Here is a 21485-nt window from a genome sequence, read left to right as displayed (position 1 = left end):
TTATCCCGCCAATTGCTTTTCGCAACAGAAAATGTTGCTTTGTTATTAAAAAAGAAACTCTTCTATATGCAATTTGGAAAAGACACTCCAGGTCATGCTGAGCCATCTATCTGTCATTTAGCAAAATAAAGATAATGTGCTATAGAAGCATCTTTACTACAAGATTTGGTGTAGCCTTCAAGAACAGCCTTCAAGAAGACTAAAATGGAAAGATGTAGCAAAGACTCTGCAGTTGGAAGTTCTCTATCACTAACCCTATTTTTACATAGGCTCCTAGGAGTTCCTTTGTGTAGCCTGCACTTTCTAGGTTGTGGAAGAAATGGCACTGAAATTGGTAGTAGATTTCATTGTAATTCATATCTTTAAAGAGAAATCATTCCATTTCAAATTCCAACTCTTAAATCTCATTTTCCTTCTGAAAGAAGCTATATTATCATTAAATAAAACTTTTATTATAATTATACACATTATCATGGTGAATGCCTTCCAATTATACTGTTCCTTGGAAATTTAGGTACTGTTAAAAAGCTTCTTCCACAAGTATCACTACTTTTTTATTTATGAATTACATCTTATACTGCAGTCCAGTGCAGCACTGTATAATCTGTTGTACATTGAATATGTATAAATGCAATATACATCTATTTCATCAAGCTCTTGCCAGCCTTACAATTTTTAAAATCTAAAATCCAAAAATATTCCCTTTGCTTTTCCTTTTCCCTACTGCAGCAAACCTATGAGTTTGTTTATGGGTCTGGAGACACCAGTGCAATTCAACGTTCTTAAAAAATATAAAACTGAGCCAACTTCTATGCAAGCAAGCATTTCAATTAGTACTGGCTGAATGAAACAGGAAATTGAGCAAATCACTAAAGCTTGTCACGATCACATTTTTCTATAAGCATACCAAAAATAAACTTATAAATATATCTTAATTCTTTATTTAATATGAAAAAGCCTGTTAATTGTTCTTTTAAAAAATTTTGCCTGTTGATCATCCATGATCATTCTGCAAGAGACAGAACAGTTAAATTGTCAAACACCTCATTTTCCTCCATTTAAATTTTTATTTTGAATTTTCTCTAAATGTTATAGTAAATGATATTAGTCAGCAATCCAGCTGACACAAAGGGCACAAGAAGTATAATTGGAAGCCAAGCAACAAAAATAATAATAATGCTGGTTATAGTAAAGGATTTCCATCTAACCTAAAAGAAATACCAGTGCCAATAACAACTTATCAATAAGTTTCTTTAAGAAAGGCACTAATTCTTTACTAAGATACTATTTGCTAAAGAAAGATGTGCTGTCATATTACTATTACCTACTTCTAAACTTAAGTATCTCATCACACTTCAAAAAAGTATTATAAAATATTTATAAAAAACTATAACAATTTTGTTTTTCATGGCTGGCTTCTGAACAATTATAGATTAACTCCTAGTTACTGGCCTTGTTCATTTTAGATATTTCCTTGCCAGGAAATGTGTTTCATCTTACTTCCCAGATACAATTACACACAACTGACAGTACACGAGGGATCCTAAATGACAAGAAGTAGGTGAAACGACAGAACTCTCTCTGAAAAACTGTTTTCAAGAGAAAAAATATTATTTAAAGTATTGAGATTTCTATTATTAAGATTATGACATTACTTGCATGGTTAATATACTAGCTATACCATCAGCATCAAAGAGAATGCTAAGCTGAATTCAAACCAAATTCCACAAAAATTGCTAGTCAAAACATTTTGATGACTTTCCCCTTCAAACGCATTGACCATTTGAGGGATGCCAAGAATGGGGTTAAAAGAACCAATTTGGCATTTAGAGCTGCCTGCCTACCAGATCCCCTGGAGGTGACTGGACATTTGACCCTTCATTAGCAAGAACCCTGACTTTATCTTAATTCCAAGCACTAAATGCTTCAAGAGCAAGTCCTTGCAGAGAACCAGCCTCTTAAACCCATACTATAATAACCAATCCATAGGCAACCCGTGGCCTGTGGTGGTCATCCTTTCAGAGAAATTTCTTTACCAGATTTCTCAATGTCTTCAACAATGACAGAGCTTCTAATGCACTGCCTTCACTGGAAAAGCTGGGATACATTCAGAGATGTTTCTGCCTTGAAAACAACCATGCTGAACTGTATAGCATAGTCAAACATCAGGCCAGAAATTTTTTATGATACTTTGTATTATGCCATAAGGTGCTTTAGGATAATGTTTGTGTCATAAAACGTTTTTTAAAACTTGTCAAAGATCCATTCCACAAGAGTTATGTGTCCCAGATTTTGGATGAATTTCATGTTAGCCCATTTGAAGTACTTTTGAGTTTTGTTTATGGCACTGTTTTTGCCCAGTTAAAGGTTATCCAGGCTGCAAAACTCTGGATGACCAGTAGATGGCAGGAAAGAGATACACAATACTATGAATGTTTGTCGTCATCCAGCAAATGCCCCAATATTTGCAGCTCCAATTTTTGTACCCCAGAAATGACAACTCTTAATTAGTTCACCAGTTTCTCCTGCCTCACAGGTACCAAGAGAAAAATCTATTGCTAAGACGCAAAGATGATGTACATAAATGACAATCACTGCTCTGGGAACACAATGCCTTATAGAGTACCTTATTTTAAACTGTTAACAAAAAAAAGTTCTACATCGAGAACAATAATCATTTATCTGTTCATAAACTTCCCCAGTTGCAAGCAGTGCAATCCTATGCATGTTTACTCAGAAGTAACTTCTACTGCAACCAAGCAGACTTATTTCGTAAAGCAGAGCTGCGCAACCTCTAAGGACATCATAGTGAAATCTGGCCTTTTTTTATAGCCCTAAAGTGTCTTAAAGCTTGTCATGATTGATGAAAACTGATAGCATCATTTCCCATTTGTTGAAATAAGAAAAGATGACACCTGTACAGTAGGATAAGCCCTAAAACATCTGTTTATTCAGTTCATAGCTGCCTTTCAAATCTAGTACTCTTCTCTGTAACCCTGAACATAATTCTGCTCACTTATGTGAAATATTCCATTCATTTTACAACCTCTTCCCCAGCATTCAGCTGGGCTCATGGCCAACAAAAGATTACCTACACCTGGCCTAATGTGAAGACAACAAGGAAGATACTAATGAGAACATATTAGAAAAACAATGCCAAGCACTAAACCTAACATATAAACATCTTTGTTAAAAATGATGCAACTACATGGATTGATTCACAGAAACAACTAAGATTAAATATAAATAGGATGAAAGTAAAAATCAAATTATCTGAAAGTTCTTTTTTTAAAAAAAAATCCAATCTGTGGATGTGCAAGAACAATTCCATTGAACCTCGAGTGAAGCTTTGTGAAATATCTTGGGGGATTGCTCTTTGAAGTAACCAGACCTAAAATAGTAAGGAACTCTCCTCTTCAAAAAAATCTGAACCGTAAAATTCTTTCAGAGTAATAACTGTCTTAATGCCTCATAAATACATTGATTTAAGACAGAGTGGAATCTCAGGGGTAATCATATTAACCAACTGCCACATTTAAATGATTAGGATAAATCCAAAGGCTAAAGAATAAATATTCCTGGGCAAAGGCTCAGCATTTGTGTAAAAAAGAAGGGAGCCCCGCTGTATTCCATAGTGTTTATTCCCATATAACTATGCAGAGTGTTGCAGTTCCATCCCTTTTTTGAATGCCTGTCATCTGTTAGCTGAGAAATGGATTGTCAGAGCCAATACTTTTAAGTAGAAAAAAATCAGAGCAGAGAAAAACTGCTGCAAGCCTTATAAAATTAAATTTTATCTTCAACAAAATAGTAACACCTTACTTTATTTCTCTCCTTTCCATCTTTAGGAATGACTAAAATGTCCAGTCATATCAGGGAAAAATTCTAGGGAGGGAGTAGGCTTTGACAAAGTGAGAAGACTTATGGTCTTCTTTATCAAAAAAATAATCTGCATTGGAACACGTGTACTATATATCCTACAGCATTATTGCTTTTCTCTTCTTTCTTTCCTGTCAGGACAACTGTTTCTTCAGTTGTCATTTATCAATTACTAAAATGGAGTCTTAGTTTTGAACACTATGCTATGTTTCAACTTCTTTTGACAGCTGCTTTCTCTTCTCAGATTACTCCGATTCCAAAATAATAAAGGACTTCAGCCATTCTGCAACATATAATCAGCACAAAACCTTTGCTTAAGAGTTTCATGTTGCTTAAAACAAAGAATGTAAAGGAAAATTCAGCCAGCATATTAAACCAAAGGAGGAGAGAAATACTTCACTTAGAACAAAGAAACTGCCTTCACTCTTTCATCTAATACTGGATATTAACTCAGGAGAAAAAACAAGAGACAGTTGATAAATGTTAAAGCATACCATTATTTGAATTCTTTCTTTAAAAGAAAGATATTTTTAAAAAGCCATACTATTGTATATAGAACCCCTCTGCCATTTCTCAAATGATTAGAGAAAACTATTTAACATGTGCTTTATAGAAACCTGCTCTTTAAAAAAAATCATACACTTGCAAAAAAACCCTCCAGGTATTAAATAAAAAATAAAAATTCATAATAAAAAAGTAAGAATTCTTTGGGTGAGAAGAACATGGAGATGAATCAGTTAAAATGTTGCCTAAATTTTTCTTTAAAGACATATTTATACAAAAGCATGACATCCTATGTAGTGCTGGAGATACATCAATAATTTAATGTGAAAGAAAAGGTGCTAGTTTTCTGCTTCTTCCGTTTCTTCCTGTTTTATAACCGGGATACCTAAAATAAATAAATACATAAATCACAACAATCATTATTGCATTTTCTTCCATTTTCTTTCCCTATCATTTCCAGTTCCTCAACCCTGTGCTGTGTGTGAAGACTCATAACCATATATCATTTTGTAAAGATTGTTAACAAGAATTTAAAGGGCCTGGCTATTTGCGGGACCGCCTGCTACCACCAATAGCCTCCCACCGACCAGTACGCTCCCATAGAGAGGGGCTCCTCCGGGTGCCGTCGGCCAAACAATGTCGACTGGCGGCCCCCAGGGGGAGAGCCTTCTCTGTGGGGGCACCTACTATCTGTAACGAGCTCCCCCCCGAGATACGGAGGATTCCGGATCTGCGTACCTTCCGTCGCGCGCTTAAGACGTTCCTATTCCATCAAGCTGGCCTGACCTAAACTTTTCCTCTTTTTAAATGGGAATTTTAAATTTGGTTTTAAATTATTGGGGTTTTAAAATGGTTCAGCCAAATTTATTTAATTTGTTTTATCTCCATTTTAAATTTTGTATTTATATGTTTTATTTTATGGCTGTTCACCGCCCTGAGTCCTTCGGGAGTAGGGCGGTATACAAATTTAATAAAATGAAATGAAAAAATGAAATTCTTAGCTAGATTCAGTTTTTCTTAAAATTATTACTGAAAACTAAATTAAAAATTAGCATAAAAATAGTAAAACAAATGATTGCCCAACCCACTTCAGTGAATTTACTAATGGATCCACCAATTCTCCCATGATGTTATTTATATCATCACATATGTTCAGATCAAGACTTAAGGATACAGGAGGGAAATTATTCCAAAGCCTAAGATAAAACCAGTTTTTTAACATCAGTGTCTATTGGGAGGTAGTCTTTATTTCCAACATGCTTAATTTATCTCCTCTCTCTTCTAACACTGATGATATGTGGCTACAGCAGCTTTTTGTAATGTTTTTAATAGCAACAATCTATTAAATCACAGTATTTTCATTTTGAAAACAAATATTTGGTAGGAATAAAATCTACAGATTTTCGTTTATCTCTACTATAGGTCTTTGCTGAATAATTTGGTTGAGACCAAAAGGGCCAGTAAAAATGTTTACCGTAATTTGACTTTTCAAAATACTCAAAATGAATGCTCACAATTGAACTGGTCTTTCCCAAGTTTAACTTTTCATATGAACTTTTGACTCAATTATTAATGCTATGCTATTCCTCCTCAGTTCTCACCATCGAGTTTCTTCAGTTTGGGCACTCGCTTGGTTGCCTCCTCAACCCAGGCACTCTGTGAATCAGCAGAGTATTTCTCTTCCAGTGGATTGCCTACAAACACCAGATCCTCCAGTAGCGGCAACTCTGCCAACCTCACAAACTCTGCTGCATCCATAAAGAGACATATTCAGGAGAAAAAATTATTATGAAGGAGAAAAAATTCCCAACTTCAAAACCAAAAGACATGGGAGCCTGCAGGGAGAGAGAGTCAGTACATCATCATTGAAATTAGAGAGTTTATTTTATCTGCATGATAATATCATGATGTGTGGCTTAACATGGCTTCTACCAAATGCCCATGTCAGAAGGACAGGGAGATGTTAAGAGATTAATTCACTTACTGTGCAATATTTAACTACCTCTTATATGAACTTTCCAGGTTTCTAGTTCTGGTTCTCAAACAGTCGTGCCATTCAACCAAATACAGAAATTATTTTTTTTATAAAATTAAGATATGTATTAATCAATGAGGTAGATAAAGTGCTAATAAACAATGTTCTACTTCAGTAAAGATCTCTGTGTGGCTCCTCACATAGCACCTGTTAACAACTTGTTAAAGCCGCTGTGTCTTTCCTCAAGTTTACCTGGCTACTCTCTATAGCTGGAAAAATCATCTTTGGGGTTTGGTGCTGTTGACAGATACTGCTTGCATATGTACGGTCACTCTAAAACACGCACCCAAAAATATTTCAGAGCAAGCATGGGAATGCTAGCGGTACTCTTGAAATTCAAAGCACTGTGCAATCCTAAAAGTTACTATCTGCTCATGAAAATGTTTGTGCACCTCATCAGAATTGCAGTCCCAAGGTAAATGATCAGAGGTTGCTAGATCAGCTGCATTTATAACACAAATATATCTCACTATCTAGAATATGGTGTTCCAGGTGGTGCAGTCCTGCTAATGTAGATAATGTGGTATAGATATTTCTTTTCTAATAATTATCAGGTGAAATGGCATACGTGGAGCTGGCTTTGAAGATTATAGAACACACAACTTTCACTTAACAACAAATGAAAATCCACAGCTGCACTTAATGTTAATAGATAGATGTGTATGGAACACATTGTGCTGCTGATACAATTTAATCTTTTTACTCTGAAGTTTATTTATTAAGTAATTTATTAATCAAATTTATATAGCAGTCCGTCTCATGAGAAATTACTCTGGGTAGTGTACAATAATCAATAGTCAAGTTAATGTTATAAGATAACTGCAACACACAATGAGCCAGTTTAGTGTAGTAGCCAAAAACACCAAGGGAGAAGCTGGGAGACTGAGTTCCTGCCTTAGAACACAAAACCAGCTTGGTGATCCTTGGGCCTGTTGCTCTGGTTCAGACCTAGGAAGAAGGGAAGGGCAAACCACTTCTAAAAATGCTTGCCAAGAAAATTGCAGGGCCTAGTCCAGGCAGTTGCCAGGTGTCAAGACTGATTCAAAGGCACAAACAAAACAAACTATAAAAATAGTGGATGAATCCATTTTCTGGATAGACTGGTTTCTCTAAATATTAGTTGGGACTAATGAATACGTTTTTAAAACTTCTGTAAAACTTGAAACCATTTCACTGACCTCAGAGAATTTCAAATTGTACTTGGACTGCCGGGGATTGATACTATTGCTGCATCTTAAGTTTTGCATTTGTTAAGAGATTTTGGAGGAATTCACTGAGGCTTCTAAACTAACAACATACTTTTGTAAAAAGTTGAAGAAATTTGATGAAAATTATATTGAAACAATATGAAATAATGAGTTGCTGTTTTTGAAAATCAAAAAATTAGTCTCTATCTAAGAATAAACAAAAAAAAAAGAGTCAGCCTGTACTGTGTACTTCAGAGAATGCCTAAAGCAGGTTGGTTGCAATGGCTTCCTTGTTAGAGATGCAATTCAGAAACTAGAACATTCAAAGACGTTGTTCAGCTAGGTTTGTCCTATTATTTCCACATTTCTGGATAACATCCAAGCCAATTAGCAATTTTAACCCAACCTTTATGTGACAAATTCTTCTTGGCTTTATGCCCAGTATTTTGAATTAATTAAGATATTAAAAATCATGGAATTTTCATAAGTGGGACAATGACAAAAATTATTATACAATACTGAAAAGATAAATATGAACTTGGTACACATTGTTGATCAAATCTCTCCCCCCCCCCTCCAACCTTCCTTGGTGTACCTTTGAGTCAGTGTTAATTCCTGGCAACTGTCTGGACCAATCCCTAAAGCAGAGGTCTTCAAACTTGGCAACTTTAAGACTAATGTGGACTTCAATTCCCAGAATACTCCAGCCAGCATAGCTGGCTAGAGAATTCTGGAAGTTGAAGTCCACAATTCTTAAAGCTGCCAAGTTTGAACACCTCTGCCCTAGAGTTTTCTTGGCAAGGTTTTCAAACTGGTTTGCTCTTGCCTTCTTCTTAGGGCTGAGATTGTGTGACCAGCCCAAAGTCACCTCGCTAGATTCATGCCTAAGGTGGAAGTAGAACTCACAGTCTCCTAGTTCAAAGTCTGGTGCCTTAATCATTATGTCAAGCTTGCTCTCAAACTATCAAATTAGTCTTATTTTAATAAAGGAACAAGGTAAAGCATTTCCAAGCAATTTGATCATTTTTAAAAAAAATATTTCAGTTTATAAATCTCATTATTTTCCTTCATTTTAATGTTATATCATATACCGTGTTTCCCCGAAAATAAGACCGTCTTAATATTTTTTTGAACCGGGAAATAAGTACTTGGCCTTATTTTCGGGGATATCTTATTATTTTGGGGCGTGTGGAACAAGATGGGGCTCCTCTTGCCATTTTACTTGATTTCCAACTTTGTCTCCCTAACCCTAACCAGAGGAAATGGCGGGGACTGGCCGCGCATGAGTTTAAATATTTTCGGGGAGGGCTTATTTTCCGTGGGGGGGAGGTATTTTAGCGCATATGCTCAAAAGCCCTATTGGGCTTATTATCAGGAAATGTCTTATTTTAGGGGAAACAGGGTAGTTAACTCAGTTGTATGTATACAATTTTCTGTTATTTTATATAGTGACATTAAAAAAAGTAAAATCAGAACTGCTACGTTATTAATCGGAATTAGAAAACACGCAATGCCAGTTTATAAATAGGTCATCATCATCATTTTAGCCATTGTCTGTCCACTGCAGGATGAAGGCCTCTTCCGCATGTTTCCAAACTATATGATCCTGAGCTTTCTTTTGCCAATTGAGCCCACAATATTTGCTGATGTCATCAATCCATCTTGTTTTAGGTATATTTATATATTTAGCTATATTTATAAATAGGCATGCTATACTTTCTAAGCATGGAATACATAAGCACAAGCAAATAGCTACCTATTCATACAATAGCATACAAATTCAAATTTGTATGAATTCAACAATAGCAAAGCATATATGAAATATAAATATACATGAATACTGAGCAAATGACAGAAAATAATTTCTATATATCCTCCTCCTTTGGTTTGCACTTAATTTTATTACATATTATATGTGGATTATGACCTTTCAAAATAAAAATATGGCAGAAGGGTACTTGTGAATTTATTTTAAGATAAAAATCCTTGCATCAGAACATAAATTATTGAATATAACCCTAGTAAAATTATGAATATGTTTCAAAGTAGACACAATGACATTGCCTTACCCCAATCTTTCACCAGATTATTGGACATGTAGAGAATTCTCAGCTTCTTCATCACATGGAGACCTTTCAACTTCTCAATCAAGTTGTATGAGATCCACAACTCCTCTAACGTATCCCCAACTGCTTCCTGAAAGACAATAATGTTCTGGGAAAAATGTTCTATTACCATCAGAAGCTTTTAAGTTAAAAAAAGCCCCCCCCCCCCAAAAAAAAAAAATAGTACCAGAGCATAGATTAAGGTAAATCTAAAATACAAAAATGACAAAGTAGAGTTGAAAGAAAAATCAAATCCTCATTCTTTATATTCCCAAGTTGGGATGGGGATAGTAAGAGGGATCCACAGATTTCAAAGCCTTTTGGATTTCACCAATCAGGCAAGAGTCATGTCAGGCAGCTTCACTGGGATTTTAGCCTGTTCTAAACTGGCATATTTGAGAGTTATGATCTATTAAGATACTAATTTGTTGCAAGAAATAACCTAATTTTTATGAGACAGAAGGTATTCTAAACTCAGCAGAGCGATAGACTGGGCAAGAACAATAAACAATCCAGATACATAATGGTGCTTCAGAGAAGTTGTACTTCCCTAAAAATCAGTTCCTAGTATAAGTGCTCTTGATTTCATTATTTTGGTGCAAACATACATATTTATCATGCACCATTTAACAATTTAGCAGATATACTGTGACCTTGTCTTGATAGATTGCTGCTGCAGCTTTCTAGCAACACGTGGATGAATTATTACAATGCAATGAACAACGTGGTTTACATAAGAAGGGCCTGGTGGCTCAGCAGACTGACAGCATTGTGATTAACACCAGCTGTCTGCAATTACTGTAAATTCGAATCTCATCAGGCTCAAGGTTGACTCAGCCTTCCATCCTTTCTAAGGTAGGTAAATTGAGGACCCAGTTTGTGGGGGCAATAAGCTGACTTTGTATAAATATACAAAAGTATGAAGGCTATTGCTTAACGCATTGTAAGCCGCTCTGAGTCCCCGGAGAAGGGTGGCATATAAATCAAATTAAAAAAAAAAACGTATGAAATTTCCCATATGGCAGCAATGTTAAATGGAACAAGCTGATCAAATGATTATGTAAACTGTTTGTTATCTGCCTTAGCTGCGAGTTGTAACTGGACCTTAAGGTATATTTTGAAACCCTTCTCATGAAGTTCCATTAAGTGAATCTGGCTACTTAGTGAGGTGTTATCAATGACCGTGATCAGCTGTAAAAAACCTCATATATCCTCTTGACATGAGGTAGAGATCTTATAATTCTTTGAGAATCTATGGTTCTTCAATATTTTTTTTAACTTACACAGTATTGTTGGTTTTATTCAATATTTGTCCCAACAAACTAATATCCACTACATGCACTGATGTTCTTACTATTATTATGAGAAACAAGTATCTCATCAAGATAACATACCAGCCCATTCAGATTTTTTATGTTGTTCCTTCCCAGTGACAATATCCGCAAGTTTTCTGTAACAGAAACATGCTTATTTTTCTACATTATTAGTTAAGAAATACTATAACCATCCAGAAGTTTTGAGAATTGGACAGTATATACATTTAAAAAATAAATAAAAGCCCAGCACATGATACCTAAGAATAACGCATATCAGTCCAGTTGGTCAAAGAATGTGTGGATTGATTACCGTTGACTACTATCTCTGCAGTTTTTTGGCAAGATTTTCAGAAGTGGCTTGCCATTGCCTCCTTCCTAGGGCTGAGAGAAAAAAAACTGGCTCAAAGTCACCCAGATGCCTTTATCTATGATGGGACTAGAACTTGCAATCTCTCAGTTTCTAGCCTGGTGCCTTACCCATTATATCTAACTGTAAAAGGAAAAAGGATTTGAATTAAAAAACAGAATAGAAATAGATATTCAGCACTGAACAGATGCTATTTAGAAATGTCTTGTGGTTGCTTTAACCATACTATTAGGCTTTTGGTAACTGATTCAATGAAAACCAAGGTTTTCAGGCTACTTTAACAATATTTACTAAAAGGATTAAGGGGAAAGGTTACAGAAATTTCAGCAACTGTATTAAAATACTTAAATTACAGAGCCCAATTATCTTATATTTCATTAAGAGAGAGTCTTTTTCACTTTCTTGTTAATGGCTTCATTGTGAGCCAGAGAGCTGGCTGTTCCTTTTTGCAAATAACAGAGGAATTAACAGGTAGTTGAGTTTTCCTAAACACTTCCTGAATCTTTCTCATGCTTTGAACAGATTATTATTCAGAGAACCATAAATTCAACTCATGTAATGAGCCAAAATAATCAACTTCCTCATTAGCACACTGAATTGTGCATTTGTGGATTCATGACATAGCTAGAAGCTTTAAAGATGACAAGCTTCCCAAGAGGTTAAAACAATTGAGGGGAATATTTTTAAAAAACAATCAATTCATTTTAAGTGGAAAAAAATTATATTGAATATCTTGAAAAATACTCAAACTTTTTTTCAACAATGCTTCAAGCCTACTATTTCAAATGATGCAAAAGGTTATCAATGCAAAAAGCTATACTCTAATCAGTACTCAAATAAACCCAATCAACATAATATTCTACTGCTTATATTGTTTTCAAATAAAGCTTGATTTTAAAATTAATTCTGTATTTTGCTGCACAGTATGACAGATTAATAAGAATAGTTATGACTATCAGCCTGAATCAATCCACAGGAGGAGAAAAATCTGTTCATTGAGGATTATGGGAACAGTACTTTTTAAAATTTATTTATCCAATTTATATCCCAACTTTCTATTCAACTGAATATTTAAGAAAGCTATAAACTGCTTATATAGTGTACTAAAAAGGATACATTCCTATCTTTGCAGTATGAAATACATACAATAATAATTATTTTCTATAAATAGAAAGAGGAACAAAACTGATAAAGTGGCATAAGCAAGTGTGACATATAGAAGCTACATTTCTAGAATAGTGGTTTACATAAGTTTGAGAAAGGATGCAATCTGTTCATTATTACTTACTTAGCCCATTTAAGTTCGCAATTTTTTCAATGCAGTTTGTAGATAAAGACAGTTTTCTTGAAACAAAGAAAAAAGAGGATTTTATATTAATTGTAATTCTGTAATGATTGAAGATTTGTAAACACTTTGTGACAATTATTATTGGGGAGGGAGACAGGAACTGAAGAAGCACTGTGGCACTGATTATGAAAGCTAATTGCTCAATATAGACTAAAGGGCAAATAGCTCAAAACTTCTACATTTCAAAACTGAAAACCCAGCTCAGTTTTTAATATGATTAATTCAAATCATGATGTGGCATATCAATTAAGCCTTGTGTACATTATAAAGTTGTTCAAGAGAGTATAATGTTAAAAAAAAAAGTTTAATGTTGAAACTGAGAAATCGGATGGGGTTGACAGGGTGATCCTGTGGCAAAATATACCTACGGAAACCTCTTCACGGGGGTGGGGGGGGAATCAACTATTTCTTATAGCAATCTCTCCTGTGCCAGACCAGTTCCTCCCCTCTTGAAGAATGAAGAAATTGGAGAGGAAAGGATTCCAAGAGAATAAGAAGGGCCACAATGAGGAATTCTCTAAATGTTCTCTATCCTGCATTTGCAGTTGCCAACATCAGTGCATTAAATTTATTTGCTGCCTCGAGTAACCCCATGATGAGGTAGGTGGCAAATCAATTTAAAAAATAAAATAATAACACTGCTTTCAATGTATTTCCCATTGTGTGCTTGCTTACTCTCTTGTAATCCCTTCCTCTCCAATCAATGTAAATACAAACATTAATTCCCTTTTTGTTAATTATTCCAGTTGGAGCTAACATTCCAAAGGGCAAAGGAATAGTTAAGAGGCAAGCAAAACTAAAGGTGTAACACTGTTTAGTCTTGCAGTTTCAAGCTGAACATGGAACATTGCCCAGTGAGTAGGAAAAGGAAAGCACAGTCCCAGTCAGGGGTGGGTTCTAAAATTTTTTACTACCGGTTCTGTGGGTGTGGGCGTGGCTTGATGGTCATGTGATAATTCTTTAGGATTTAGCAGAGGTACTGGTCTACCAGGCTTTTAACTGCTTGCAGAGCTGTACAGGTCTACCCATTTGTTTTTGCAGGAACCGGTCTACTCATTTGTTTTGGGAGGCACTGGTCTACCACCACACTGCCTTTTAACATTGATCAGCTGTAGGGTGGCCCTTTGAAGCCCTGCAGCAAGAGTTTACACAGTTTTTTTCCTTCTAGCTGATCAGCTGGGACTCAGGAGGCAGCAATAGATTGAGGGTGGGGCCAAATAAAAGGTAAGAATAATGCGGGGGGAACGGGGGGAGCAGAACCGGTTCGGTGACATATCGTCACCGCTACCAGCTCGGCGGAACCAGGCAGAACAGGGAGGAACCCACCACTGGTCCCAGTCTTGTAATTTCCCACATAGTGACTGATAGAGTTGCTTAATGATGGAGTTGCCAGTCTCAATTATCACTAAATAAGGACAAACTGTACTGTTGAAAGCACGAACAACCCAGGATACATTTATTTTAGTATTCAGGACCTACTCGCAGTTAACAAGAGTGGAAAGAGAAGCATCCATCTTTTCTATAGGGGGAACCTGGGCATAGAGTTTCACTTCTTTGGCCTCCGATGGCTTCTGACTAGTTTTTTCTTCCTGAAGTAAAAAAGAATGACAAACAACAACTTCCTCAAAATTTAGAGAATATTCATTCTAATCTCAGAGAAAAAGAAATGAACTCCTTTTATATATGCTATCATGCTTCTCAATCTAAGCACTGAGTCTGATTCTTAGGGGTTTTTTTCCCGTAGGCTGGACTGAATTTTGGTATGGAATGGTAACTGTGGAGTAGCTCAGGCCAGCATTAAACTGCTGTTAGTTAAAGATTTAAGGGAGAAGGATTAGGACTTGCAACTAGACTGATTTCAATACTAGCACTGCTACTTTTGAAGCTAGAGAGCATGTCTACCTCTGAGGCAGCCTTTACACAACCCCATCAAGTATGCTCCTTTTGAGTTTTGACATCTTTTCAAAGCAACATAAGGAGAAAGGACTCTCCTCATCCCCCTTTCATGTTTTGAAAGACACTTTTCTTTCCCTGTCACACACAAAAAATTCTCTATGTGTTTGATGGAATTAATTCTTCCAATCAGAAATTACCTGCACAGAGATAGTGATGCCACTGCTATGTTGCTTCTTAGATGCAATTACAAACTTTATAAAGACTTTTTTCTTTTTTAAACCTTTAAAAACTCCCCTCTACTTACCTCGATTTCCATCCATTATATCTCCTCTATAAAAAAATGACTCTCCTAAACAACTACGGGAAAAGGACAAGAGCTTTTGGAAGGATGATAGTCAGGAGGAGGGCCAAATAAGGCTTCACTACTCAAAGGACAGGGAGGATGACAGCAGTAAGGAAATTGGTTATTAATGGCATGACAGCTCTTCCTGTGGAATTGTGTGCTATTACCTATTAAAAGAGTGAAGCTGAATGCAAAGCTCAAAATAGGAATAAAGCTCTTCCCTCACACAAACTGAAGTAATACTGGACTGAAATTTTATCCACTTAATCCACTTTCACCTAGGGGTTGAGGATAAAAAGGAAGAAGGTGGTTGTGAAGGTGATAGAAAGGAACAAGTGGAGTATTGGATCCTACTGGGGACAAGAGCAGGCTAGCAGGGCAGTCTTCAAACCTGAGCTTGAAGAGTCATGCTATTATTGTCCACACCATTGTAAACCACAGATAAATATGGAAGAAGTCATCAATTGTCTTTTAAGCTTTGGAATGCTGTAGCACCTTACCTGACCAGGACATTGAAACATTGGAATTTTGTCCTGAACACAATATACCACAATCAAACTGTTTCAAGTTTTCATCTGCTCATATGCCACCAACATGGAATATTCCAATAGATTGGGGGCGGGGGCTGTTTTATTCTTAGCTGGATACAAAATACAAATCCTTATTCTACATATTCCCATTCTGAGCATTTCATCTTTGAGCAATTAACTAAATCACATTTACTTAGATTCCCAATATTTCTCCTTTTCCTTATTGCTCTATACAACTTCAATTTTACTAAGGTTCTCTGTGCCTTATTATGAGATATGCAGCCCAATAATCAAACCATTTTACTTACTGCTCCTCTTAATAAAGCCTTCCCAAACATGTCTGTTTATCCACTATATGTGTTCCCTTTGTTATGAATTAACAAATCTTGATTTCTATGAGTTCTTGACATGATTTTTAATATTTATTTCTCATACAATGATTATGGAATGTCTATAAGAGGCATTTTTCAGCTCATAGTGTTATATAAATATTAATTAAATTTCACAGAAGTACATTTGCAGTTTAAATACTAAATAAGCTAAAAAGTTTGATCACATAGCTTTTCTGGGTTCCTTGCAAACAACTGTTTCGCATCAACTAAAAATAAAAAGTACAATGAAAATCACTTTTCTTGTTAAAGAAAATCCATATAATTAAGAACACACAATGTATTTCTTACTTACCCATTTGGCTAGAGCTTCCTTGATAGTTGTTGCTTTTGCCTAACAAAAAAACCCAACAACATATAAATAAAATATATTGGATTTATATAACCCTCTTAGATAATTGTCTGGCTTTATCATTTGTTTCTTTGCCTGTTAAGATTTATATCCTGCTTTTCCTTCAGGAGCTCATGAAGTCATATAAAACACTCCCTACTCCATTTTTTCCCCACATAACAACCCTATGATTGAACTAAGTAGGGCTGAGGGTGACTGGCTCAAAGTCAGCCAATGAGCTCTGTGACAGAGGGTGGACCTGAATCTTTGTCTCTTCAGTCCCGGTCCAATGCCTTCACCAGTAAACCACACTGATATTAATTAAATTAACTCTTGAGCAAGGAAGGGATCAGTTTAATAAGTATTTACGATTTTATTCTGGTCCCAGATTAAAAATCCTATGAGCTTCATCTATACAAGTCTGAAATCAATGGAATTTTTTTAAAAGAAGAAGAAAAACCTGTTCATTTTATCTTATGTGAGCTATAGGGCTCAGAACTGGTAGATGATTTTCTATTTTACTCTCCAGCCTCATGCTATCTAATGAATATGGGGCCTTTTGAGCTGTTGTTGCTCTTTTCAAACAATTCAAAAGCAGCACATACAGAAAAGAGCAGGGCCTGTGTTTAGAGACTGGGAAGAACTGAACAAATAGTTGCTATGGGTTTTATTTATAGTGATATACGGTACTTACTGATTCTACTGTTATTAACAATTTCACTCAGCCTCACATCACTTATTTTTATTATTTGTATGAATGCACCTATTACAATAAAATCTGTCAAAGGCTAATGTTATTCACTTAACAAACAAACTCAGCTGTTGCTCCTTAAACAATCCTCCACCCCCTCTGTCTCTTGGCAGCAAAAACTGCCTGTGAACTTTTGCTATAATAGACAGCACCATGGGCTACAATCAAAAAGGCCACTGCTGGAGGTCCATGTGATACAAGAAAAAGCAGCTGGAGTAAACTATAAGCTAATGGGTGCCAGTAGAACATCCATGACATAAAAAAATAATCATAACATACAAAGAGCCTGTTAAGTATGATACCTCAGCTCAGGAATATAAATGAATATACATCTACAACAGAAGCCTGCCTAATTTTTGTTTGAACATAATCAAGGAGAGGAAGCTGATTACTGCTTTGGTAAATGGGTACTTTGGTAATTGAGATATTTGAAATTTTATTATAATCCCTCTCACTCTTCTTTTTTCAAGGTTTAAGGAACCCAGCTCCTTTAATCTCTCTTCATGGGATTTAGTTTCTCATTCTACGATAATCTCTGTTGCCCTTCTGTTAATATTCCAGGTCTCTGCAACCTTTTAACTATGGTGCCCAGTATAGGTACATTCCATAATATTGCTGCATCTGTTCAGCCATATCTGTCTTTCTGTATTATAAGCTCAAACTCCCTGAGTTTCTCACTCCCTGAGAGTTCTGTAGAAATAATGAAAGATATGAATTATATGATTCAATGTGTTTTCTGATTTTTCATTGGGTGGTATCAGAGGACCTATTAGAGCGACAGTTTAGCAATTTGGTTTCTTTCGACACTTAATGAGTCTTTATCTAAAATTCTTCCTTCAGGATTTTTCATCTCCAATCTTATTTTTGACAAGAAATACATTTTAGCATGTAACAATCCTACTGAAAAGGTAAGTCCAACTTCATGTTCAGGATAATCTATACAAAATCAAACTGTAACACTGCTGTTTCTTACATTTAAATCATCCAAAATTAGTTGACACACTGTTTATTTTATAGGGCTCATCTGACAGTGCTATAATTTTATATGGAAAATTGTGATTCAATTGAATAAAAACACTATAAAGAGAATCAAGTAATATAGGATAAAACTATATGGTTCACAGATATTAAAGAAAATGACACCTTTTCAATAAAGCATAAATAAAACTACCTATGAATTATTGATATGACAGCTATAGTCAGTCTTTATTCTTGATGATTTATTTTTGATGCTTTTATTCATTGAAAGGATAACATTATGTACATGAGATGCAAGCTTTCACTCTTTACATTTAAATGTTGCTACTTTTCTATTCTCTCTAATGAAAACTTCTGTGAAAGGAAAAAAAAACATTGCATAATTCTGCATAGAAGCTATGGTAGCACAATATACTTCCTTTGTCAAGAGTTTATAAGTAGCTATGCAAAAAGTAAAAGAAATTGAGGTCAGAAGATATGATTTGTAATACAAAATATTTTAGCAACTTTACATCATGTTAAGTTGCTTTTTCTCTACTCAGGCTAGACTGCCAATTCTTAACAGCTAATGAAACAACTTCATTTTATGTAGTGTCACTCATTTATAACAGATAATCTGTGCTTTAAAAAAGCTTACTGAGGTTTTTTAAAGCGCAAGATGAAAAGGCTTCTCTAGCTCAGTCTAGTAGTTTTACATGTAGCTTTAAGTATTATACTCTTGCAATAAAAACCTATGTTAATCCCTCTTAAGAAGAAAAAGAAATAGTCATGTATATGTGAAAAGAAAGAATAACTGGTCAATCTATGTATGAAATATTGAATACACACTAAATCATAAGCCAGAGAAACAATATTTAAATTTATCATGTAGATACATATTAAGAAGTATGGTTTGGAAAATTTCAGGCAAACTCTTTAATGCAAATTCTCTGTCATAATTTTAAATTATTTATTTACCATTCTATTGAAGGTGACTTCCGATATTCAGACAACTCTTAGATTATGATTAATTTGCATTAATTATGCAGATCACTCTTCAAATGAGCACCCCACCTATGGGAATAAATTAAGATTATATCAGGTTTCAACTATCACCTCCACAGTAAAGGCAAAAGTTAAAAAAATCTTGTCGCTTTATTCAAAAATTAATTACCTACTACTTTGTGGATAAGATGAACATTTCCAATTAAAGAATTCTTGAGCCCAGAATTTTTTTCAAACAGAAATAAAATGAAAAGCCCTTCCACATAACAATTTATTCCTAATGCTCAAAATCCCTTCTTTATAGCTGTATTATTATGAGGAAATTTTGCTTATCAAGTGACAGGTTGAAATCCTTACTGCAGATGTCTGCAGGTAAACCAAACGTGCTTTCTGCCTAACACTGTCCTTTTACACTTATCATAAACATACTAGCTGGGATTCCATAAAAGCAGTCTTATGAGTCTTCGGAGAAAGGCGGCATACAAGTTGAACAAATAAATAAATAAATTTGGATTTTTGTTCTAGAATTCCTAGAGAGTCAGCAGACCACTTGAATAGTGGAGGAAGTGGCGCAGGAGGCTGAACTGGGAGATAGAAATCAGCAAATCTTCTCCCACTTTCCATCAGCAGTGGGTCCTAAGGGGAATTTGTTGTTGCTGATGGAACAACTGCACAACTCTTGAGGTACCTGGCCTGGTTTTTTGTTTTTTTTAAAAAAAACTAATTTCACTTTTTTTTAAAAAGCTTCAGTTCTCCTCTGTTTGTTTACAGTTTTCAGTTCTCACAAGGTGTTTTGTTTTGTCTTTTTTTGATCTGAGGAAGTATCAGAGGAAATAATTATACCTGTAGATGTAAAGGGGGAAGATTTGCAAGGAGGAAGCGAGATGTTTGAGACTTCAACTCACATAACTGATGGCGGTCATTTGCTCCTCTATTGTACCCTTGTGTGGGACTGTATCCCTGCTGGGGCTTCTTCCCTCTAAAACGTTTAAAAGCACTCACACTCTCCAGTACCTCCCACTCCACAAGCCGGTTTCTCATAGGCCTCTTTGGTCTCCCATTTCCCCCAAGGGAATCTCCTTTTTCCAGCAATGTCCGAAACCTGTTGCTTCAGCAACTGACTGACTGACACTCATTCACTCCTTCCTCCCTTCAAAGCTCCCCCCTCTCTTGCCAGAACATTCCCGTTGCTGTTTTTCCCTTCTCTCCATCAGCCATCGACACTATCTAAAAACTGTTGCCACTACTACCGGTACTTACCGCCAGCCAGCCAACGTGGGACCCCCAACTCCCCTTCCCAAAGGAGAAACCCCTCCCTCCGCCTCATCTTCCCCCGGGGCCTCTCTTCTTTCCCCCCCTCGGTAGCCCTCGAAGGAACTCACCATTGTTAGGATTCCAGTTGCTACCATCTCCAGCCCTGGTTGCTATGGCAAGCGAAACCCGCGCGCATGCTCACCTGAAAGCTGGGGGAGCAGGGGGAGGTGGAGCGGACACGTGAGCAAAAAGCAAAGTCAACAACCGGATCATAGAGATCCCTCTGAAAACAGAGGGACTTTTCACTCAGGCAGTCGCCCCCTAGAGGCACGGGGCGGGGGAGGGGGAAAGGTCCTATTGCTAAAGGCGCGTTGTTTTCCCGTTCTGTTTTTTTCAGCGGGAGGAGGGGACGCTTTGCGTCCTACACAAGCGGGATTTCGAGGCGTTGAACCACTCTGACCGTAGCAGTTCGGTTTAGATTTTTTTTAAAAAAATGAGATTTATTGCATGAGCGTATCTGTGCGCACGCGTGGGTAGAAGCCCTAAACCAGGAGTCCTCAAACTTGGCAGCTTTAAGACTTGTGGACTTCAACTCCCAGAATTCTCCAGCCAGAATAGCTGGCTGGAGAATTCTGGGAGTTGAAGTCCACAAGTCTTAAAGGTGCCAAGTTTGAAGACCTCTGCCCTATGCAATAGCAGAATGTGACTGTCGTTATCGAGGGAGGAAAGGACAAAAATTGTAGTTCATCGAGACATATCATGATTGGGATTTAAAAATCCGGAGTTTTCTGATGCCATGATCGTCCAGATTTTTATAGGCCAGATATGATCCTCTTAATTCATTGAATATTTATTTATTTATTTATTGGTTTGATTTATATGCCGCCCTTCTCCGGAGACTCAGGGCGGTTTACAATGCATTAAGCAATAGCCTTCATACTTTCGTATATACCTGCTTAGTAGGGCTTTTGGCCCCCCCAAGTGATGTTCTTTTTTATACAAAGTCAGCTGATACAAAGTCAGTTTGTTGCCCCCACAATCCAGGTCCTCATTTTACCTACCTCAGAAGGATGGAAGGCTGAGTCAACCTTGAGCCTGGTGACATTTGAACTCGCAGTAATTGCAAGCAGCTGGCAGCTAAGTGCTACTTAACAGTGAAATTCAGTGCTTTTCAGTGATCCGATGCTGTCACATACTGGTATTTCCCCAAAAGTAAAAGCAAAGATCATTTTTTTTCAACGATCAAGCCTTTGAATGTAAATAGTGTTTCACTTGATTTGCAAAAATG

General features: G+C 36.2%; 1 protein-coding gene across 1 annotated transcript; it reads right to left on the bottom strand.

The window, feature by feature from the left end:
- Positions 1–4444: 4444 nt before the first annotated feature.
- On the bottom strand, positions 4445–20408 carry DNAL1 (dynein axonemal light chain 1). The gene is made up of 9 exons (XM_070931279.1): positions 20326–20408; positions 18917–19012; positions 16195–16233; positions 14221–14330; positions 12682–12737; positions 11105–11160; positions 9675–9801; positions 5985–6131; positions 4445–4768 (listed from the first exon to the last, which is right to left on the bottom strand). The coding sequence occupies exons 2-9, from the start codon at positions 18917–18919 to the stop codon at positions 4722–4724; spliced, it is 585 nt and encodes a 194-aa protein (XP_070787380.1). The 5' UTR covers positions 18920–19012; positions 20326–20408; the 3' UTR covers positions 4445–4721.
- Between the last annotated feature and the right edge of the window lie 1077 nt (positions 20409–21485).

Source organism: Pituophis catenifer, unplaced genomic scaffold, assembly GCF_029215685.1.
Source record: "Pituophis catenifer annectens isolate HBS135680 unplaced genomic scaffold, rPitCat1.0.hap2 SCAF_1, whole genome shotgun sequence".
Lineage (NCBI taxonomy): Eukaryota > Metazoa > Chordata > Lepidosauria > Squamata > Colubridae > Pituophis > Pituophis catenifer.
The sequence above is the reverse complement of the archived record's forward strand: the minus strand, read 5'-3'. Positions and strand labels throughout refer to the sequence as shown.